The following is a 24,887-nucleotide window of genomic DNA, read 5'->3' as shown; positions in this document are numbered from 1 at the left end:
AGTACAAATCCTGCTATATTTCGTAAGATATTTTGAAGCAATAGTGGATAATGTACTATAACCCTAGCAGGGAAGGACAAGCTACTCAAATCCATCCAAAACGGAGGGGAACAGGTTGAGATCAGCTAAACCATTTTAAGACGGGCATTGATGCCCTCACAAAAGGTTGGGTACAGTACTTTTGGTTTTAGTGGAATGCCTTTTCAAATGTTTGAGCTTCTTGTGCCACTGTGCACTACCACCACCACCATTACCAGCAAACCATCAACTCATGTTACGTCCAACTTTGGAGGGACCATGAAGCCTCCCCTCAAAGTAAATGCAAGTATTTCCAGGGGCACCCTCTTCACATGTCACTCTCTCTGTTTTAGTACACCTGGCTGAATTATTTATTATTCTGTATAATATTCATTTACTTTCAAATCAAAGCTTGGTATGTTTTTCCCTTTTTACCATCCATGTTTCAGGTGACTACATAATGATTTTGGCAGGTAGAGTCATCAGAATAATCAGCAAAAGGAGTTCGAAACTATTCGCCCATGTTCTTGTCCTACGAGGCAGTTGATGTTCATTTGGCAAAGAGGAGAACTAGCTAGGGAATAAACAGAACGAAGTAGAGTTTAAATCAGAAAGACAGCTATAAATTTTATGTCTTCTTAGCTGACATTCTATCTGACTTAGTTAAAATCAAGGCCCAAAATATCGATATCGATCAATATATTGGTGTACCCAAAAACCGATATATATTGGATATATTGGATATATCTATTTTTTTGGTGACCAGTCCAAACTATTTAAAATATCATAAATATCGGATATATCGGAAATATATTGAAAATATCAGATTTATATTAAAAAATGGTCAAAAAGTCAACCGATATATCGTAAATATCGGATATATCGATTATATCGGCGATATAAAATTTTATATCGGAAATTCTGATATATATCGGAAAAAAAGGGTTTTATATTCGGTGGATATATGTCGGAAATATCGATGTCGGTGTACCAAAATACCGATATATATCGGTGATATTTTGGTCCATGGTTAAAATAGAGGGTTAACTAGTATAGGGAGCGACTCTAGAAGACAAATCGGCCGAAAGAGAAACTCTAGAGGACACGTTATTTTTGTAATTACTCACAAGGACCGGGTGGATGAAAGCTCAAGTTTACTCTTGACGTGAAATAAGAACGGCTTGGATAGATGAAAGGTCAAGTATACCCCTGAAGAAAAAAAATAAACGGCCCAACCCAACTAAAACAACCCGATTATGAACATTGATTGTTCATACCCCACAATAGGTATGAACAATGATTGATTGTTCATACCTATCCATGTATGAACAATAGCTATGAACATTGATTGTTCATACCCCCAATTATGAACATTAGCTATGAACAATGAGTGTTCATACCTATTTGAGCTATGAACAAGCATTGTTCATACCTATCCATGTATGAACATTGATCCAGTTATGAACATTGATTATTCATACCCACAATAGGTATGAACAATCAACAAACCTACTCATGCTGAACACCAGTTATGAACATTGATTGTGGTTATGAAAACATGAACCCAAAACAGATATGAACAATAACTGTTCATACCCCAAATTATGAACATTAGTTATGAACAATAGGTATGAACAAAACAGATATGAACAATAAATGTTCACACTCAAAACAGATATGAACATTGATTGTTCATACCTTCTTATACCTTCTTTAAGTATAAACAATCCGTGTTCATACTCAAAAAATATGAACCCAAAACTAAGGGTGAAATTCGAGCTAAACAAGTCGAGCTTTACCATGCTCAAGCTCGGCTCGCTAATTACACGAGCTTTAAATTGAGCTCGAGCTCGGCTCATATAGTTAAACGAGTGAGCTCGAGCCGAGCTTAAACGAACGAAGCCAAGCCGAAGCTCAGAGCCCTCGGTTATTTTACATTATAAATATGCTATTTGAACTAAACGAGCCGAGCTTCATCAAGCTCATTTGTTACACGAGCTTTTATTTGAGCTCGAGCTTGACTCATATAGTAAACGAGCGAGCTCGAGCCGAGCTTAAACGAGTCAAGCCCAAGCCGAGCTCCAAGTCTTCGGCTCAAATTCCACCCTTACCCAAAACAGATATGAACATTGATTGTTCATACCCAAAACATATATGAACAATAAATGTTCATACCCAAAACAAACATGAACATTGATTATTCATACCCAAAACATATATGAATAATAAATGTTCATATCCAAAACAGACATGAACATTGATTGTTCATACCCAAAATATATATGAACAATAAATGCTCATACCCAAAACATATATGAACATTGATTGTTCATACCTACTTAAAAAAAATATGAACCCAAAACAGATATGAATATTGATTGTTCATACCCAAAACATATATAAACAATAAATGTTCATATCCAAAATATATATGAACATTAATTGTTCATACCTACTTAAAAAAAAATATGAACCCAAAACAAATATGAATATTGATTGTTCATACCCAAAACATATATGAACAATAAATGTTCATATCCAAAACATATATGAACATTGATTATTCATATCCAAAACAGATATGAAAAATACGTGTTCATACCAACAAAAAAACATTAACCCAAAGTAGATATAAACAATAAATGTTTATTTCCAAAACAGATATGAATAATATGTGTTCATACTTAAAGTAGGTATGAACAATACGTGTTTAACAGTAAAAAATGAACAATCATTGTTTGATTAACATTAAAATTTTAGAGGATCTTGGTGGAATCGAACCATCATCACCTTTGGATATCACTTTTACCCAAATTTGAATAAGTTATTCACATTAGCTATGAACATTGATTGTTCATACCCCCAATTATAAATATTAGCTATGAATAATAAGTGTCCATACCTATTGGGGCTATGAACACTATTTTGTTTGATAATTAGTTTGGTGCTGCCATCTCTAGCTTTGTTTGATAATTAGCCATTGATATTATCGTATAAAAAGGGTTATTCTTCGCAAGGAGGTGTTATTATCGTCTAAAAAGGGTCTGGTTGGTTGGAGAAGAAGGAGTTTTGGCCTTTTGGGTTTTTTCTCTCGTAGTTTTGTTTTATTAACATAAGGGTAAAAGGGGAAATAAAATAAAAAATAAAAAACTGGGCCAATTTATTTTGTCCTTGAGGGTTATTTTAATTAAAAGACTGGGTCCGTAAGTGATTAAAACATGGAATTTGGTTTTGTGAGTGGTTTCTAAAATAGGTTGTCCTCTACCGTGATTTTGGCTCAAAATTGGTCTTGTAACTAGTATTACCCCCACTAGATGAGCCAATTAGGATTTTCCCCCTCTTAGATGGGGAAATTTGGGTCTCCTACAAAAAAAAAAAAGAGTCAACTTAGTTTGACCGTATTGTTTTTTGTGTGTATTTAGGAAGGGAATCCTAATTAGCTCTTCGTCTAGTGGGGGTAACACTAACTAACCCTAAAATAGATGCTTCAAAGCTGTTATTGCATGGTTTACTTTCATCTCATGAAGTACAAGTGAAGTCAACTACAGATCAACTCCGTACAGGAAGAAGAAAAAGATTGACAATGAAGAGCAAGGTTAAAATGATAAAAACACAAGTAAAATCAGCAGTGAAGCAAATCTACGGAGCTAGAGATAGATTGGCTTGTCAGTTCAGCTCGGATATGAGCTGTGTTGCAAGGCACTTCCAGTTCTCTGAGAGCATCGTAAGAATTATCAAGTTGCATATCACTCAGAATTTGGCGAAGTTCTGAAGTTTCTTCTCTAAGGCGGTTGTTCTCTTGTAGAACTTTGTCGTGGCTGTCTGTCACATGGTTCAGCTTATCAATGAGATGGCGATTTTCAGTTCTGAGCCGAACAACCTGTGACCATAACTCATCTAGGTGTTTTTGCTTTCGCATTCTTGACCGACGGGCAGATTCTCTATTAGATATCATTCTTCTCTGCTTCCTCTCGACAATAATGCTCAGTTGCTGCTCCTCTGCCTCATCGGATGTTGAGTTGTTGCTTAAACATGGTTGATGGGCAAATTCATTGACCTGAATAGGAGTATGATAAAGAGTTGAAGGCCTTAAGAATGCACTAATTGGGAAGGTGGGTGAGTTGTTCTGCATGTAAATTGAGTATAGGTTTGGGTCTGGAGGTGCTATGTACCCAAAACCAGCCACCTCAGTTTGCTGCATGGTTGGAATTTTTTTTTTCGAGTAATAGAGTTTTGAAGAAGAAGTTGAAGTACCAGTAGTTTTGGTGAGGAGAAGAGTGGCAGTGTCTTCTGAGGGAAGGGGGAGGCCAGAGGAGTGGAGGTGTTTTATAGGTGCAAAAGGCTAAGAGAAAGTGGCCCACGTTTGGCAACTTGATTGACAGTAGAGAGTTTCTTAAAGAGCAGACACAGATATCCATCAAATTATCCCATGGCGGCATGGCCTCATGCCATTGTATGTGTAAGTATGGATGTTATTGTTGTTTTAATTTTTAGGGTTAGTTAGTGTTATCCCCCACTAATTGAGCAATTAGGATCCCCCACACTAGATGGACAATTAGGGTCTCCTCTCCCAATACACACAAAAAAAACACGGTCAGCCCAAATTGACTTTTTTTTTTTTGTATTTAGGGAGAGACCCTAATTTCCCATCTCTAGTGGGGGAAATCTTAATTGGCTCATCTAGTGGGGGTAATACTAGTTAATCCTAATTTTTAAGATTCATCAGTGACGTGTGGTAGTCAACATGGTGCCTGTTTTTTTTTTTGGGTTATTTAGGTTTTGGTCTTCCTAAATAATGGGTATTTGGAGTTTGGTCCACACTAATCGGTTTATTAGCTTTTGGTCCTCCTAACAGTCACATGCCGTTAGTCAAAATGATTTAGGAAGACCAAAGCTTAATAAATTGATTAGTGCAGACCAAACCTCAAAAACCAATTATTTAGGAGGACCAAAACCTTAAAAATGATGAATTATACTTGAAAGTTGTTTCTTTCTTCACTTATTGTTTACTAGATTACAAGGGAAGGGAGTGTCCCTTAGAGCATCTCCAATGGGGGGTGTAAATCGTATAGAGTGGAAAGTTTACACTCCAAATGTCAAAAAACTCTATCCAATGGGGGTGCTAAACCGTAGGTGGGGAATTCCACATCTCACTATCAGTTGATAAATAGCCCAGGCGACACTTGAACACACGTCTGAACAAAAGAAATGAAGTGACGTCCCTATATATTTCTAAAGTCACAATTTTAAAATTTTAAACTTGGATGATACTTGAAATGATGTCCCTCTTCAAGTGTTGTCCGAGTTTAAAATCAATTTTTTTTTACACTTCTCCGTTGGGAACAATAGAAAGTGGATATTTATGGGCTATACAATAATTAGCAATTAGAGTTGTAAAATTCTAATGGCACCTAGGTGGAGGTGTAATTTTACACTCCCTATTGGAGATGCTCTTACTCGGTGCAGCAATAAGTTCTTACATTGCTTACCTTAATTAGTGATCATGGTTAATGCTGAATAACACCTATTACTTTTAAGAGGGCATGCAACTGAAAACTCTTGTCCTGATTCCACATTGTGAGTAACTTCATATCTATTCCATAACTTATATGTCATATTTATGTCCCTCAATTGATCTCTTCAGTTGTAGCAGTTATATATGTCTAAAGTTGTATTAGGGAGAGTTCATTGATTGGCTAGTCTACCTACTTAAATATTTATCGAAGACATTATATGTCTACTTGTATTGGTATGATTGTCTGGAGTTAATTATTCAATCTAAAAAGACTAATGATAAAATGATTTTTCCATAATTGAAACAACTTTACTAATAAGATCAGAGTTTGTACTAGGTAGAAAAGATAGCACACATTTAGTTCTTATAAATGATTAACAACTTAATCGTGAATCATGGTTATTAACTTATTTATAGTACCAACTATCAAAACACGTCTTTCCTATTGCATGATACGCTTTTAGTTGAACGACATAAATATGACAGATAAATTATGAAACAAATATGAAGTTACTCACAAAATGGAATCAGGACGAGACTTTCAGTTGCATGCCCTCTTAAAAGTAATAGGTGTTCAGCATTAACCATGCTCACTAAGGTAAGCAATGTAAGAACTCACTGTTGCACTGAGTAAGGGACGTTTTCTTATATGCACCCCTCATCTTGTAATCTAGCCAAAAATAAGTGAAGAAAAAAACAACTTTCAAGTATAATTCATCATTATTTAGGTTTTGGTCCTCCTAAATAATTGGTATTTGGGGTTTAGTCCTCACTAGTCGATTTATTAGGCTTTAGTCCTCTTAAATTATTTTGACTAATAGCCAACTTGGTTGATTGTTAGTCAAAACGATTTAGGAGGACCAAAAGCTAATAAACCGATTAGTGCGGACCAAATCCCAAATACCTATTATTTAGGATGACCAAAACCTAAATAACCCTTTTTTTTTTGTTGGTACCAACATACTGCCTGTTGTTAGGCCTAAAGCTTGATGCTCACACTTCATTCTTGTTTTCCTGATTTATTTTGTCCAGCAATCATATATAACAGAATGTTAAGTTCTGAATTTTGCGACTATGACCTCTGCTCTAGATGCAACTTTGCATATATTAATCCCACCAGGAATTATAGGAGCATCAGATTTATAATCCATGACTGATGGAGCATGTTATATATGTATTCAACACATCTTTCGTGAATGATATGTATTATTGATGTGTAATATGGAGGTTTTTGTTAATAGATGCATCGAAAAAAAATTGCTGACATAGGAGAAAAAGAAAGAAAAGGAAAGGACATAAAAATATGGAAAGTTTATAAGTTAATCTAAAAAGAGAATTAAAAATGTCTTTATTATACGTAGCCAATTCTTTCAATCGAATTTGCAGTCCTTGTTTCAGTTGTTTGTGACGCAAATCACACAAACAAAGAAACGGCTGAGGGAAGCCTCATTTCTTTGTTTCTACAATTATTAGATAAAGGAATTAATTAAATCATAATGACTTTACTTAGCACTCACACCATTAGAAAATTCTTCAATAATTCTGTCACGCCGAATTGAAACAGGTTACAGTGGTTCTATAGCTTTTAGTTATGAGGATTCAAAGATGGGAATGTTAAGGCCGGAAGTCTTATAATCGTTTGAAACCGGTAAGATTTAAGATTAATTGTTAAACGCTTTTTTGTAAAACAATCTTAATTGTTATTAGGGTCTTTTTGTAGTACGTCACACTATATTAGTGCATATTTGAGTTTAGTCACACGAAGTTCAAAATTTTGATTTTAGTCACACTCCGTTAGCAAATCTGTCTCAAGCCGTTAGTCAACGTATTTGACTAGATTTGACCGTATATATATATATATATATATATATAAACCAATCCATGTATATATAGAAATAAACCAATCCATCATAAGAAATTTAAACAAAATTTTTAAAAAAAAAATCTATGTATTTGGTTCATCTCTAAAAAAATTGAAAATTTTTAAAAAATTAATTTCTACAATATATATATTTTAATTTTTTTTAGAAATGACTATATTTGGTTTATTTCTAAATGACCGTATTTGGTTCATTATATTTGGTTTTTTTTTTTAGAAATGACCATATTTGGTTCATTAATTTTTTTTTAAAATAGTTTCTATGATATATATATTTAATTTTGACCGTACGTTGATCGTAGAAATTAATTTTTTTAGAAATGAACCAAATACGGTCATTTCTATAAAAAAAATTAAAATATATATTGTAGAAATTAATTTTTTAAAATTTTTAAATTTTTTTAGAAATGAACCAAATACATAGAATTTTTTTTAAATTTCTTATGATGGATTGGTTCATTTCTAAAAAAAAAAAAAAAAAAAAAATTAAAAATTAAAAAAAAAAATATATATATATATATATATATATATATATATATATATATATATATATATATATATATATATATATCGGTCAAATCTAGTCAAATACGTTGACTAACGGCTTGAGACAGATTTGCTAACGGAGTGTGACTAAAATCAAATTTTTGAACTTCGTGTGACTAAACTCAAATATGCACTAATATAGTGTGACGTACTACAAAAAGACCCTTGTTATTATGCATTTATGCCTACCCGTGTTCAATTGTTCAAAATATTGTGATCATATCAATTTCCATTTTGCTCCGAAATCTATAACTGGAGGATAAATGCTCTTATATCCTTTTCCTAGAGCACAACAAGCCACCTAAAGAAAACAATCTTATAAATTTTGTAAGGTTTTTTAGACATTGGTCATAGTCTTACTATGGTAATTAGATTTTGGTCCAGAAAGAAATACTAAAATATTAGGTTTTAGTCCTATTTTTGTTTCTTGACCGTCAGTGTTGACTGTGGTCATGCTACTTGCTCTTTTGAAATGACAATAATACCTTTTAGCATGCGTCTCACGCGCTTACCTACATAATACCGTTGGAATCCAACAAATTTGACTTGCCACATGTCAAAATCTCACAATAGATTTCCATATAAGTGAATTTGGGCCTGAAAACTAAGGAAAGCCCACAACACTAGGATATCATGATATATCATTATTTCCTCATCTTCTACCTCCAGTTACACTAAATATCACCACTCCACCACTCAACTACCTCATCGTCATCATCATTCAACTTCAACCAAAACCAAAAGCTACAACTTCATCTCCCAGTATAACTATGACGTGGAGCACTTGCAAATCAGCAAGACTTACCGCCGGTCAGTTCACAATTGGCTTTTAATTTTAAGTTTTGGAACTCTACATTCTCAAACAGTACCTTTGTCGTCCTCCTCTCCCAATCAACTCCTCCAAGTTCCTCCAATTTCAGTTCTAAGTGATTCCCCAATTTTCGGATTCTCTTTTTAATTTAGGGTACCCTTTAATTTATATTCTCTTGGCATGGTGAATTTGGTAAGAAAAATAATACCAAAAATGAGAAAGAGAATCGAGTTGTCGAAGTTTTGATTGAATTCAGATTTCTATTTTGTTTACTGTTGTCAGGAAGGAAATAAGAGAACATGAAGGGTGATCAGGTGGTATCGGTTGTAAGGAAGGAATGGTATATATTGGGTATTTGGTTTAAGCTTGAGAGAAACATAACTTATAAGTGCGTGAGACGCATGCTCAGGGGCATTTTTGCCATTTCAAAATAGCAAGAAGCATGGACATAGTCAACTGAGTTGACTGACGGTAAAGTAGCAGAAATAGGACTAAAACCTAATATTTCAATATTTATGGACCAAAATCTAATTACCATAATAAGACTAGGGCCAATGGGTAAAAAATCCAACTTTGTATTGGAACTACCGAACTACTCGTACTAATGGAGAGAAACATGCCTACATTATATACTTGTTGATTCTTTATTGATCTGAAGTCTACTATCTATATACTAAAGCAGAGACCTCTAATGAAGAATTTTCTCTCTCCTATGTGGCACTCTAATATGAGAGTTAGTTTTTTTTTCTCCTATGTGGCACTCTAATATGAAATATAGTCTTTTCTAATAGCCTACAATCCCACGTACATAGAACCTCTTTGGAGAGTTCGAATGTATTTCTAATTCTTATATTTGGAGAGTTTGAGTATATTTCCAATTCTTATATATTTGATCAAATAAAAAAAATTGCTCAAAAATAGGTGATTTGTAAAAGATAATTTTCTATTACGAATCAAACACTTTTAGTGTTCCAATTACTATATATTTGATCAAATAAAAAAAATTGCTAAAAAATAGGTGATTTGTATCTCTATTACAAATCATGCAATTTTAGTGTCTATGATAAAGCATCAACTTATTTCGAATATATCCTTAACACGACCTCAAAACATAGTTAAAAACAATTATATAAAAAATAACATCACAAAATATATAATAGAAAATGAAAAAAAAAAATATGGCAAAACAATAATGACAAATATTTAAAAAAAATATAATACTGAATGAAACTAACGTCAAAAAACAATTAATAGGGAACTGAAAACTGTATGCAAATACATTGTACTAACCTCAAATAATATTTAATGGGAAATCGGAAACTGGATGCAAATGCAACCATTAAACTAATCTTAAAAAGTAATTAAAAGAAAATTAGAATATGGATACAACTGCATTAAACTAACCTCAAAGAATAATTAACGAAAAATCAAAACTTGGATGCAAATACATCAAACTAACATAAAAAAAATTATTGTCTGAAAATCGGAAACTGGATGCAAATGCATTGAGCTAACCCTCAAAGATTAAATTAACGGAAAATCGGAAACTAGATGCAACTGCATTGAATTAACCTCAAAGAAAAATTAATTATAAATTTGAAACATTATGCAAATGCGTGGAACTAATCTTAAAAAATAATTAACGGGAAATCGGAAACCGGATGCAACTGCACTGAACTAATCTCAAAAAATAAACTAGATGCAAATGCATTGAACTAACCTCAAGAAATAATTAACGGGAAATCGGAAACTAGATGCAAATTCATTGAACTAACCTCAAACAATAATTAACGGAAAATCGGAAACTAAATGCAAATGCAACTTTATCAAATAATAAACAAGAAATCAGAAACTGGATACAAATGCATTAAACAAATCTCACATAATAATTAACGGAAAATCAGAAACTAGATGCAAATGCATTGAACTGACCTCAAAGAACAATTAACAGGAAATTAGAAATTGGATGCAAATGTATTGAACTAATCGAAAAGAATAATTAACAAGAAATCATAAACTGGATGCAACTGCAATGAACTGATCTCAAAAAATAAATAACGGAAATTAAAAATTGGATGCAACTGCATTGAACTAACCTCAAAATATAAATAATGGAAAATCAGAAACTAGATGCAAATTCATTGAACTAACCTCAAAACATAGTTGGGTTATATGTTGTATGTGGGAATGTCTCGATAAGTATAGTTTTGCATTTAAAATGATGTTTATCTTATCTCTTTCCGTATGATTCGGAACTCCTTGCTATTTAAGTAGTTTCAATATATATGAATTTCAACTTATTAGACAATCTCACAAAACTTCAATCAAATTTCTATTATTAAACAACAAAATGAAGTTGAAGGGTTTTATCAAAGGTGAGTTATTTTTTTTAATGGAGAGTGAGGTTTTCACGTTATAAGAAATTTAGTTGAGTGATCAATATAATATTAATATATAATAGTTTTGCATATTTGCAAATATTTTTCAGAATAATTAATATAACAACACCCGTTCATAGATAATATTTAAAGATTCCACATAGTGAGTCATGCATAATTTAAAGAATAATTAATGAAAAATCGGGAACTGGATAATCTTCGATGATCCTACATAGTAAATCAAACATAATTTACTTTTTATGTCATGTTTGCAAGGACACTACAAATGGATCAGTAGAAGTTGGTATTACACACCACATTGAATAATTAAAAGAAAATCGGAAGTTGGATTCAAATACATAACTGAGCTCAAAGGGTAATTAATGGGAAATCGAAAACTTTATGCAAATGCAATAAACTAAACTAAAAAATTAATTAACTAGAAATCGAAAACTGGGTGCAATTGCATTAAACTAACGTCAGATAATAACTAACTAGGAAATTAGAAATTAGATGCAAATCCTTGAAAAATATTTAACGAGAAATCGGAAACGGTATGCAAATACATCAAACAAACCTCAAATAATTATTAATGGGAAACCGGAAACTAGATGCAAATGCATTGATCAAAACTCAAAAAATAATTAACATAAAATCAAAAACCGAATGCAACTGCATTGAACTAACCTCATAGAATAATTGGTGGGAAATTGGAAACTAAATGCAAATGCATTGAAATAATCTCAAAGAATAATTAACGGCAAATCAGAAACCAAATATAATTGCATCGAACTAACCTCAAAGCATAAATAATAAAAAACTAGATGCAAATGTATTGAACTAACCTTAAAGAGTTATTAACAGGAAATTGGAAACTGGATCCAAATGCAATGAACTAATCTCAAAGACTAAATAACGAAACATTGAAAAATAGATGAAACTGCACTGAACTAACCTAAATGAATAATTAATATGAAATTATAAATTTGATGTAATTGCATTGAACTAACCTCAAAAAATAATTAACGGAAAATCGGAAATTTGATGCAAATGCATTGAACTAACCTCAAAGAACAATTAACATAAAATCGGAAATTGGATGCAACTGCATTGAACTAACCTCAAAGAATAATTAACGGAAAACCAAAAACTGGATGCAACTGCACTAGACTAAAATTAGAGATTAACTAACGGAAAATCAGAAATTAGATGCAAATGCATTGAAATAACCTAAAAAAATAGTTAACTGGAAATCGGAAGTCGGATGTAACTGCATCGCACTGACCTCAAAGCATAAATGTCTGCTTTTTTAGCTTTCTCACATGAGTAATTACGAGTAATTATGAACACAAAACGAAAATGAGTTTATAAAATAGACTCTTACATGTATGCAAATTGTTTAGAAATTGTAAACTATCGAACTAACCTAGAAAAACAATTAATCGGAAGTCGAACCGGATCTTGATATATATTGAACTAATCTCAAAAAGTAATTAACGGGAGATTGGAACCTGGATACAAATGCAATGAACTAATCTCAAATACTAATTAACGAAACATCGAAAACTGGATGCAAATCTGCATCAATTAACCTTAATGAATAACTAACGGGAAATCATAAAGTGGATGCAATTGCACTGAACTAACCTCAAATAATAATTAACGAGAAATCGAAAACTTGATACAACTGCATTGAACTAACCTCAAAGAATAATTAATGAGAATTTAGAAATTGGATGCAACGTACTACATTAAACTAACCTCAAAGAATAATTAATAGAAAATAAAAAATTTGATGCAAATGCATTGAACTAATAACCCTAAAACATATGGGAGAAACTTCCTCACATACTGGATAGGTGGCTCGGAATTCTAGTGCGTCTTCCGTCCCCTCGGGGAAGAGAAAGCACGAATCTATTACAATCTTAGTAGAGAACAGAGGAGGTTATGAAATAAACGTTGGTTCTTCGTTCCGTCCTTGACCTATGATATGATCAATGGCTTAATCCATCCAATTTGACCACCGAATTCTTAATTAAACCTTTACCCTTGAGATTGAAAAACGAAATTGGATTTTCTTATGAAATCTCTCTTTATATAAGCAATTCTATCTTTTTTTCTTTAAAATGCAAGGGGTAAACTGTAAACAAATGAGAGAGATCTGTATTATATGTAGGGGGAAACAATTAACGGGAAGTCAGAAACTGGATGCAGATATATTGAACTAATCTCAAAAAGTAATTAACGGGAGATTGGAACCTGGATACAAATGCAATGAACTAATCTCAAATACTAATTAACGAAACATCGAAAACTGGATGCAACTGTACTGAATTAACCTTAATGAATAACTAACGGGAAATCATAAAGTGGATGCAATTGCACTGAACTAACCTCAAATAATAATTAACGAGAAATCGAAAACTTGATACAACTGCATTGAACTAACCTCAAAGAATAATTAATGAGAATTTAGAAATTGGATGCAACGTACTACATTAAACTAACCTCAAAGAATAATTAATAGAAAATAAAAAATTTGATGCAAATGCATTGAACTAATAACCCTAAAACATATCTGTATTATATGTAGGGGGAATAAATATCTCGACAAATATAGTTTTGCATTTTAAGTAGTGTTTATCATAATTCTTTTATTGTGATCCACATTGGACATTCTCACAAAACTTTAATCAAACTTCTATTGTTAAACCTAACAATAAAAAGAAGTCGATGAGTTTTATTAAGGTTTGATGCTTCCTTTTTATAGAGAGTGGTGCAAGAAATTTAAATGAGTAATTAATATAATTTTTATATCTCATAGCTATGCATAGTTAATAATATTTTTTAGAATAATTTAATATAAAGGCACCCATTCATAGGACACGTTCATGTGATAAATCTTTTTCAAGTGGGAGTAGTGTATTCTTTGAGGATATGGAAACAATCAATCTGTTTTAGTGATTTGTACACATTAGTACGTAAGCTGAGCGATGATGATTTACCGCTAGATCACCATAAATCTAATAAAACTATTATACAAGCTAGATCGAGTTTAAGATAATTCCATTTGAAAATTACGGATTAATATCCTAAACCACAAAATGAAGAGACTATCTTAATTTGATCCTTTAGTTTCCAAGTATTTATGCACCATAATCGCTGCTCATTAACGTATTTCGGTTTATTTTCAATAAAAATATATTCTGATTCGAAAATTTGCCGCTAAATCACTATAAATATAAGAAAACTATTATACAAGCTAGATCGAGTTTAAGATAATTCTATTCGAAAATTACGGATTAATATCCTAAAACACAAAGTGAAGAGGCTATCTCAATTTGATCTCTTAGTTTCTAAATACTTATGCACCATAATCGCTGCTCATTAACGTATTTCGGTTTATTTTTAATAAAAATATATTCTGATTCGAAAATTTGTGTTAGACATTTTGTAAAGCCTTTTCAGTACATAAAATATTTAATAGATCCCGGACGGATGCCAGGCTGGGTCCAATATCTAGTCATATACTAAAGTCACACCCCTAAAGAAAGATTTATTAATACTTCACTTCGATAGAGTGATAGACTTCATGTCGGAAGTGAACAGTATATAGTATATAGTATATACATACGCTGTCATACTGATATACTTCACTTAATGGCCAATTTGTTCTTTAGATAAGCTAATTAAGTATTGTTTGATGGATTAGATATACTCTTTTTTGTGCTTTGTGGTTTCTCTTAATTCAAATCTCTACATACTTTTTTGTTTCTTAGGAAGATTTGATTCTCCTACTACAATAATCTCAACTTGACTACGTTTTTTTTGTCAACATACTGTTAGAATTGAAGTCTCATCTGTATGACTGTATTGTCTTACCACCTAGTAGTACGTTAAAACTTAAAAGTGCTTTTTATTTTATTTTGTTTGCATTTTCTTTTTCTTTTAAGATCTTGATAATCCACAAAAGCATCAGTTCAACTTGAGGAATAATTGATAAGTGCAAAGGAGGAACAACATCTACAATTTTAGTGCACGTCGTTCTTGCCCGCAACTTTGTGAACTTTTCGACTTTTCGTCAGAAACTTGAACCGGGATGTGTGGAGAACTTAATTGAATTGGTAGGTGTTTCCATGGTCAAAATCCTACCAAAAGTAATTCAAATTTACATGAACGACTTTGCAGTTTTGAAATGACCAGAAAACATATACTGTATCCTCAAGTCCTTCACTCATCCTGTCTGTGTTCCACCTGGAAAGTATTTCAAATTTTCAGCGTAAACAATCACAACCTTATCTCTAACAAAACATCATGCAGCACAGCAGTAGCTATGTCAAGATTACTCCTAATATTTCCATAGAGATGAGTGAAACAAAATCGGGCCTCGTGAAGCTTTGGTGGTACAATAATTTCGTCATTCTAATGAATCTAAAGCTTAAATTGATACTAGAATTTCAATAATGTCGTAATTTTCATGACCAAAACACTTGAACCTCAATGTATATGATGAAATCATTTAGGCTTGAGATGTGTCAACTTGAGCTTTACATGATCAATTTCCCTTTTGATGGTGGGTGAGAATGAGGTATGTACTTTTTAATGGTCTTCCACTCAAATGTATCTTCTATAATTGTGGAGGCATCTCTCCTTTCTATTCTTCAGGTGGCTATGAGTGAACCTTAGTCAAGAAGAACATCAGTAGACATACGTACAATTTCCTTTTTCATTTTCAATTTTTGTTGTGTTTTGATCTTTCTTTTTTTCTTGTTATGTTACCTTTTCTTTCTTGTAATTACTATTTATATATGTCAATGCATCATTAATCAGTCACTATCGTTCTTGTCCTCATACTCGTACAGTCATACAGGTGTATATACAACTTCGAAAAGTACTTGGTTTTTCACCAATACCAGATATGGGTGAGGAGGTCGAAATGTCGAATATATCGTGTTCAATGTAGCCAATGATTTCAAATTCATGCCACTTATATATGCATTCAATATTCAAGTGCCTTACGTATTATACTCTATCCCTTCATTACAAATATTACAATTTGAGGATACATATATATGAAGTTGATTTTCCATGTTGGTGACGCTGGAGTTACGTACGGAAGGAAACTGGATTTAATGGCACAGAGATTCTTACCCAACATAGAAATGACAACAGAGGCAAAGCAACCCAACAAGGGAGACATTGGTGCAGAATGGATAAAATACCCCATGGACCCACTCACATAAGCGCGTGGGCTTGTGCACTTTGCACCACCCACCCGGCCAACCCATTGATTGTCTCGTCAACTCGCCTAAAAGATATTGACTATTTTCTTTCTTCTCATTTTCTACACTTTTAACCTCTCCATCATAGTTCTAGACTCTTTCGTGGTACTCTCACTTGTACCACATGTGCTTTGTCTCCATTCCTAGCCACTAATAGACATACTAAAAAGAAGGTAATTTGTCTGGTTTCTTGGTTTCTTGTTCATTTTTAATCATTCTTATGAGGCCATGAGATCTTCAGAGACGGGTTAATAAAGGATAAGATATATAGCTCATCTTCCTTTATTTACAACTCTATTCTATACTTTAATATTTGTTTAAGCGCACTTTTCCTTAATTATATAATCTCTCAAGTAATTAAGAACTAAGAAGAGCAAGTCTTATCCAAATTAAATAGATCTTGATCCGTCATTCAATTTGTCCAGGCCAATATCTAAAGTACAACGAAAGCTCATATCTTATATTGGTTAAATTGGCTAACCGGGCTCCTGATATGTTCAGATGCATAATATGTCTACAGCATTGAACATTGTTTTAAAAATTAATCAGCCGGGAGCCCGGGACGGTCTCTAGTGCGGTATGCGGCGCTTAACCTCAAATTGATCTCGAAACCGGGCTAGGTGGACTAATCAGTCTCTAGGCGGGCACATTTTTTTTCAAAAAATTATTAAATGTTGAAAATAAAAGGCCCATGAAAACTTAAGATTTGAATTATTTAGAGCATCATCAACGCGCTGTTATAATCGATTTCTAATGTGACAGTTGACAATTTATTTGACAATTTTCGTCACCAATGCGCTATCAAAACATCGTTTTCATTTTAACAATTGTCAAATCCAAAACCAAATTCGCCATAAATATAAAAATGAGTTGCATGGGACAAGTTGTTCCGTCCAAGAGTGGGACGGGACAAGTTTTGCCGTCCAATATATATATATATATATATATATTATTTTTTTTTAATAAATGTACCGTTGGAATTAACGGCTATATTAACGGTTATATTTAGTTCCGTTGGACTAGGGCTATATATATTGCATATTTGTTGAACTCATTTTTCATCAATTCATTTCATCTTCTTCCTTCTTTTTTTTATTCTTCACCAAAATCACAAAATGTCTTCACAAAGGTCTAGAGATAGATAAAATAGAGGTGGTAGAAATAGTGAAAACCAAAGTCAAGAAAATAGCCAACATGCCTATGTTCAAGGTCGTTCAAAAAATTTCACAGCTGTAGAAGATGAAATTTTATGTCATAGTTGGATTTTTATTTCAGAAGATGCAGTTGTTGGAACGGACCAAAATAGACATGTTTTTTTTGAGAAAATTGCTAATGGAAATGAACAAGCATATGAGCCGGTCATGGTCATGTAGGGCAACCATGAACTGGTGGACCGGTTCAAGCACGTTTTCACATCATCCAACATGCGGTAAGTTTATTTCAAGGTTATTATGATTGAGAGTGACTGCTAGTAGTACTAATGCGGATGATACAATGTCACGAGCTCGTACTATTTTTTTAATTGTTCAAAAGGAACCATTTATATTTGAGCATTGTTATTGGATTTTAATTTTAAGTCCAAAGGGAATCACTTCTATCAAGTTAGAAGTGATAGTAGTTCAAAAAAACAGAGAACCACTTATAGTAGTGATGTTAGTGATATTAATGGTGGATCAACCGCTAACAATATTGGAATAGCTAATATTTCGTTAGATGAACAAAGTCAACCATCGAGGGAAGTGCCCGGATCAGAAAAACGGCCAAAGGGAAGAAAATTTAAGAAAATAGATGTTGATGAAGTTGCACACCAAATGGCACAAATTCTAGAGGAGGTCGAGATAATCAACTTACAACTGCAAAATATCTGCAAGAACAAACAGAGCTAAAACGACAAATGTTCCTCTCAATGAAAAAGGAAAAAGAATACGAAATATTGAGGCTTGAAGCACAGAAAGAACAAGATATCATGATGCTTGATCTAAGCAAGTGTAGCGGTATTCAACTGACATTTTGGGAAGCTAAACAAGCAGCTATCTATTGTAAGTGGGTTGAACAAGAACAAGATATTATTGCTACTCTTTCTATTCCTAATTATCCAACCTCTTCTACTCCATACATTCCAACCCCTCCTAGTCCATACATTCCAACTCATCCTTCTCAACAATTTGGGTATTTTTCTTCTTCTAGATCAACAAACAATATTAGTTAGTCTCGCGGTAGGCGAGCACGCTCTCCCAATCCATTTCTGAGGGATGAAAATGAAGAATATGAAGATGATGATTTTTAGTTATAACGTTTTTAATTCCAAGTATGTTGTAATGTTTTTAATTTCAAGTATGTTGTAACGTTTTTAATTTCAAATATGTGCAAATCTTATTCAACAAATCACAATCTTATTTAAATAAAACAAACTTGATGAAAGTACACTTAACAAAAAATACATAAAGCACACTTGAAAAACACAGTTAACAGAAAATTCAACTAAGACAAATCAAACTTAAACAAACTTATTAGTTGTTCCTTTGGTTGTGGCGTGCACCATAACGTGCTCAATGATGTTCAACCAGATCATTCTTCAATTGTTGATTAGTAGCTCCACAACGAATACTTAATATCCTGGCTACCATATTTTGCACAAACAGATGGTCATTACTCTGCATCTCAACTTCATGTCGCAACCGTTCATCTGAAGGTGGTTTCCACTTTGGAAGTTGTACAATACATTCATTCTCAACAATCATGTTGTGAAGTATAATACATGTCTTCATTATACTGGATAGAGCTCCTCTGTCCCATTGACGAGCAGGGCTGCTAACAATTGCAAATCTAGCCTGTAAAACACCAAAACCACGTTCCATATCTTTATGAGCTGTTTCTTGCGCTTTTGCAAAGTTAGTATCCATGGGAGTAGCAGGAGATAAGATTGTTTGAATCAGTGTATCCCATGGTCAATATATTCCATCAGCAAGGTAGTAACTCATGTTGTAAGGATTGTTATTAACTTGATAAACACAAGCTGGAGTTGTTCCTCTGACTAAATTATCAAATAAATAAGAATTATCTAACACATTAAGATCATTACACGATCCAGCCATTCCAAAGTATGCGTGCCAAAACCATAGCTCCTGGTATACAACTACTTCCAAAATCACAGTCGCTTTTCTAGCATTGCCCAAATGAGTTCCATGCCACGCAGTTAGACAATTTTTCCATACCCAATGCATACATTCTAAACTACCCAACATACCTGGCCAACCGCGTTCTTCACCTACTGCAAGCAAGCGTGTTACATCTTCTTCCGTTGGGCTTCTCAAGTATTGTTCTTCAAAACAATTGACAACTGCATTGCAGAAATGATGAAGTGATTCTCGGGTCGTACTCTGAGCAAGTTTTATCTAGTGATCCATTGAATCAGCTAGACATCCATAAGCAAGCATTTGTATTACAGCTGTCATTTTTACCAAACCCGAAATCCCAGGCAAACCAAGAGCATCACAAGGAGGCTTAAAATATGGATCAAAATTAGTGCAAACTTCCAATATACTGTTAAAAAGTGGTATTCTCATATGAAATCTACGACGAAACTTACCTGCTTTATAAGTTGGTCTAGCAACAAAATAATCAGCCACCAATCGTTCATGCGCACCAACACGATCGTGGTTAGTGTATTCTCTACCATCAACAGATCCACCCCATTTTGGTATAGATAAAGCGTTAAAAGCCAAAATCATTGACACCACTACAACTGCATCACTTTGTATTTGTTGAACGATTGCGGCATTTTCATTATCGTCGTCGAAAATTAGTTCACTGACTCTTTCGCACCAATTGCTATTATGACTACTATAACCCATGACAAAATATAAAAAGTTTATGATTGATGAGAGGAGATGAAGAAATGAAAAAAAAAAATATGGATGCTTCACCTATGATTCATCTGATATATAGCATAGAAAATGGATGGAAACGATGGGCGCGAAAATGGTTTGGCGCCATAGAAATGGAGGAAAATGATAGACAGGACAACTTTTGCCGTTTATAAAAAAAAATTGTTTGGACGGGACAACTTGTGCCGTGCGAAATCGAAACAAGAAATTTTTGGATTTTGCGTTGGTACTTGACTCATTTTTAAGCATTTTTATCCACAAAAAATGCTGAGGTGTCACAACAAAATTTAGAAATGCGTTGATGATGCTTTTAGAAAGCTAAATGCCAAGTGCTACTATAATATAATAAAGATAATGTATTTTTATATGAAATCGCTCTTGGTCACCCTATTCAACTGTTACGCCTTTTTGTAATGCATCAATACTTTTGTTTGTGTCTATTTTTTGAATTATGGCAAATATTATATATAAAACCCGCCTAGCCCATCTAGAGCTAGGCACTCTCCCACTGCCCCAGATACCGCCTATCTTTTTTAGAACATTGGCATTTAGTCATTGACCCATACGTTTCAAAATATTGAGATTTAGCCCCGGCTACCGCCTATCATTTTTTAGAACATTGACATTTAGTCATTGACCCATACATTTCAAAATATTGAGATTTTAGGGAATTGCTAAATCTAGTACGTTTATACAAATTAACTAATGATAGGTACCATAGTATGTAACTTAAGAGTAAACAACTAGAAACATACATGTATCATTATACATACCAAGAAAAGATAAATAAAATGTACAGTAGGTTAAGTTATGCACTTATGCATGCAATAAATCAGTTGAAATTGAAACTAGAAAATGCAAAATAATAATAATAAATAAATAAAAGGATTTTTTAGACATTGGTCCTACTATTACTATGGTAGTTAGACTTTGGTCTAAAAATGTTGAAATATTAGTTTTTGGTCCTACTTCTGTTACTTGACCGTTAGTCAACTCAGTTGATTGTGGTCATGTTGTTTTGCTCATTTGAAATGGTCAGAATGTCTTTGAGCGTGCATCACACGTGCTTACAAGTAGGACTACACTCTAATATTTAACTTACAATACGGACTATGGCCTAACGATGATATTATTATATGGGTTAAATACTAACTTATCTTTAAGAGTGAGAGAGGACGATAGTTTAGACAATGTGTATCTTCCAATACTCCTGTTTCGATCTTCTGCAATTCTTCATTATACTCTTTAAGTTTTGCAAGTTTTTATTCCAGTTCCATAATATATGCCTTGCAGAGAATCAAAAAACAAAATGTAACTAGAAAAATTGTTTAGAAAACACATGCATAGAATAAGGAAATTAGAAAAATTGTTTAGAAAACAAATGCATAGAAGAAGCACTATGGCCGGTGTCGTGAGTATCTCACTACAAAGTAACTAGTCACAAAAGAAATAAATATGTATATTTCTAGTAGGATGTTGGAACATATTATCCAAATCAAGGACATAAAAGTTCATATAAACTTTACATGTTCGGTCCATTATGAGATGGAGCAATGGAACATATTAAGTTTTTACTTGAACATTGAATGACAATTCTACTTTCTATAATCCGTTCCAACAATATTTTCCTTGGATACATGTTTTTGATACTCACAGAGATTCAATACATACACTTGTAAAACATCCATCGATCAAAAACTGTGTCGTGAAAATATGAATCCTGGCACGATTAAAAATAAACAAACAAAATTTTTTTTTTACTCTAATAGAAAATCCTATAGATCCTAAAATAATTACAGTGTGTCCGATGTTGGTTATATGTTGTTTAGTTTCTTATCTATCATACATATTACTATTTCTAACGTAAAAGATGACATTGAAGGCAGTGTTTTGAATTTATTCTCCACGGAGAGAATTGGTTTATGCAACGTATCAGCCAATTTCGAGGCAATTTATTGTAGAACGTGAAAAAAAAATTCCTTAATATGGGAATCAAATTACATCTGAATGGTCCATTAGAACTCTCAAGTAAATAGTAGTCTTACTGTAAGTTAGATATTAGAGTTTAATTAGTTATACTTGTAAGTTAGATATTAGAGATTAGTCCTACTTGTAAGCACGTGTAACGCACACTCAAAGGAATTCTGCTCATTTCAAAAGAGCAAACAACATGATCACAGTCAACTAAGTTGATTGACGGTCAAGTAACAGAAGTACGACCACAAACTAATATTTCAACATTTCTGGATTTCATAGTAGTAGTATGACCAATGTCTAAAAAACCCTAAATAAAATGATTTTGGATCACTACGAAGTACGGACTACAGAAGGTGCATATATAGTGATTTAAAATCCTAATACAAAGTTATTAAGCAGTAATGATATACTGACCTACTAATTTGACCTACTTAACCGACCTACTAATTGTAATACAAATAAATGTGTCTGTGTGTATTGCAATGCAAACCAAGGCCCAAAAATTCACAATATAGATTAAAATATCGGTCCGTATCGTTAAAAGAGAGAGATATATTCGGATATATCGGATATCTCGCGTTTTTTGGTGACCAGCAAAGTTTCTAAAATATCGGATATCTCACCGATATATCTCGATATCTGAGATATATCTAAATATATCGGATATTTCAAATTTAATTTTAAATTATTAAAAATTGGTCAAAAGTCAACCGATATATATCGATTATATCTTCATCTTCAAATATCGATTATATTCGGCGATATAAAAAAACATATTGTTTTCTGTTCGATATATCTCGAAAAAAAAGGGGTTTAATATAAATCATTGGATATATCTACTCAATATCGATCTATTTACCAATTTACTTGATTTCTATTAAACAAAAATATATATATATCTGAGGAGAAGATATTTTATGGGCCAAATGAATGCAAACTAACGGTATCCAAATAATGAGTCACAATAGTATATCTAAAAAGTAGGTCCGTATCGTTATTGAGAGACGTGAAATTCCTTTTTTATAATCCTTACTTATTAGACGTGTTAACAGCCAGAGCTGACAAGCAAGGAGCATAACCTGTAAATTAACCAGGATGTGCAGCACGTACACCTACAAAATTTGAGCTGAATGTAAATGTTATCACTATACAACAAATTTATTTTGCTTAAACAACAAATAGAAAAGCTAATCACTTAGTGTGCAGTGGATCCTAATAGAAAAGCTATGAATCATGTCTTCATGCATCAAACCTATCACATGTAATATATTTTTCAATTCAATTCTTTCTACAATAATCCGTAAAGTGTCTCTTTAATTTAATCAGAATTTAATTATCTAATGTCATTCTCATCTTTGGCGATGCGAATTAATCCATGTTACGAAAGAGTTTGATTTTCTATTACCCAATTGTTAAGTGAGTGCATTTTACTTCTAGATCGAGCAATACAAACTTCCACACATTATTATGTGCTTACGTGCTTGTAGAAATAAGGTCTTGATCCACTAACAATGTGGATAATAAAGTTGCTTAAGGTTCTTAAAAAATTGAGTATTGCTTAATAGTTTATTTATATAGTTAGTAATCATCATATTCTTTTTCGTCACACTCCTATTTGTTGGTTTTGCTTATTAATGATGTTGTTTAGTATAGATTTTCTTGGCATGTTATGAAACTGATAAGTTGTAAAGCTTTCCTATTTAAAACTGTAATAACGCTCTTTGATGTTTGTATTCAGAATTGGTTGTTTCAGTTATATATATTATATTATAACTATGTGGTTTATAAGCCATCCACTTGGTTTGTTTAGTTTTATGAAAGTATGTGGTGTTAACTGTTAAGCCACGCACCTGTAGATGTCTCTGTTGATTTATTTTATACACGAAAATCTTTGAGTCTTACCGTTTATTCTTCTAAACGTACGTTTAATTTAATTTGTTACTGCGGTTAGAGAACTTTAGGTTGTTTTTACTTAATTTGTGTTTAATGAATGGCATGACAATTAGGTGCAATTTTTAACGTGCGCAAATGCTTTGTTGAGAGATCGATCTGCATGCGGATTGGGGAGGTTTGTTGAATGTAAATGTGTATATATATATAATATATATATATATATAATACTATGGTAGAGTTACTGTAAAAGGCTGCAGCATAATTTTGCCAATTTGGTACTTTATAATAGCAAATAATATGTTCTTTAAAATTCTGTAGCTAGCAACTAATGAATTTTCATTCTGCGCGCAATAGATAATGTAATATCTTACATGCACAATGACAAACCTTATGTTTACATTAGTGGCACCCTGTACGTGTATGGAACTAAGATCAACTAATAAGCTACCTTATTGTCATTCTACATTAATTTAAGGTATTATTTTTTTCTTTTCTATATTCCGAAATTGTAATGTGGTTTTCACAAAATAAAGGACATTGCAAATAGCTGGGTTGATGTCCCCCAACTTGGCTTGATGATGTAGTATCAAAATGTATGGACTATCTGTAGCCAGTAGTTAATATTTTGGTTTGGACAAAAAAATAAAAAATAAAGTACCAAGTGTGTAAATTTCAATAAGCGTTTCGGTACCAATTACGGA

General features: G+C 32.8%; 2 protein-coding genes and 1 pseudogene across 3 annotated transcripts; all 3 read right to left on the bottom strand.

Moving 5' to 3' along the window:
• Positions 1-3,492: 3,492 nt before the first annotated feature.
• On the bottom strand, positions 3,493-4,387 carry LOC147480192 (basic leucine zipper 43 pseudogene; annotated as a pseudogene). The gene has a single exon (XR_015204685.1). The product of XR_015204685.1 is annotated as a basic leucine zipper 43 pseudogene (transcript).
• A 14,591-nt stretch (positions 4,388-18,978) lies between these two features.
• On the bottom strand, positions 18,979-19,332 carry LOC147480191 (uncharacterized). Its single transcript, XM_086578583.1, has one exon. The coding sequence runs from the start codon at positions 19,330-19,332 to the stop codon at positions 18,979-18,981; it is 354 nt and encodes a 117-aa protein (XP_086434709.1).
• Positions 19,333-19,377: 45 nt separating this feature from the next.
• LOC147480190 (uncharacterized) lies at positions 19,378-20,283 on the bottom strand. Its single transcript, XM_086578582.1, has 3 exons — positions 19,891-20,283; positions 19,677-19,824; positions 19,378-19,463 (listed from the first exon to the last, which is right to left on the bottom strand). The coding sequence occupies exons 1-3, from the start codon at positions 20,281-20,283 to the stop codon at positions 19,378-19,380; spliced, it is 627 nt and encodes a 208-aa protein (XP_086434708.1).
• Positions 20,284-24,887: the final 4,604 nt, after the last annotated feature.

This window comes from Coptis chinensis, chromosome 8 (genome assembly GCF_015680905.1).
Source record: "Coptis chinensis isolate HL-2020 chromosome 8, ASM1568090v1, whole genome shotgun sequence".
NCBI lineage: Eukaryota > Viridiplantae > Streptophyta > Magnoliopsida > Ranunculales > Ranunculaceae > Coptis > Coptis chinensis.
The sequence above is the reverse complement of the archived record's forward strand: the minus strand, read 5'-3'. Positions and strand labels throughout refer to the sequence as shown.

Excerpts from the sequence above, each read along its gene's own strand:
- LOC147480191 (XM_086578583.1), bottom strand. The coding sequence starts at position 19,332 with ATGGATACTAACTTTGCAAAAGCGCAAGAAACAGCTCATAAAGATATG.
- LOC147480190 (XM_086578582.1), bottom strand. The coding sequence starts at position 20,283 with ATGGGTTATAGTAGTCATAATAGCAATTGGTGCGAAAGAGTCAGTGAA. Across the intron at positions 19,825-19,890 it reads TGCCTGGGATTTCGGGTTTG|ATAAAACTTGCTCAGAGTAC; the intron begins GTAAAAATGACA and ends ATGGATCACTAG. Across the intron at positions 19,464-19,676 it reads TGAAGAACGCGGTTGGCCAG|TCAGAGGAACAACTCCAGCT; the intron begins GTATGTTGGGTA and ends TTGATAATTTAG.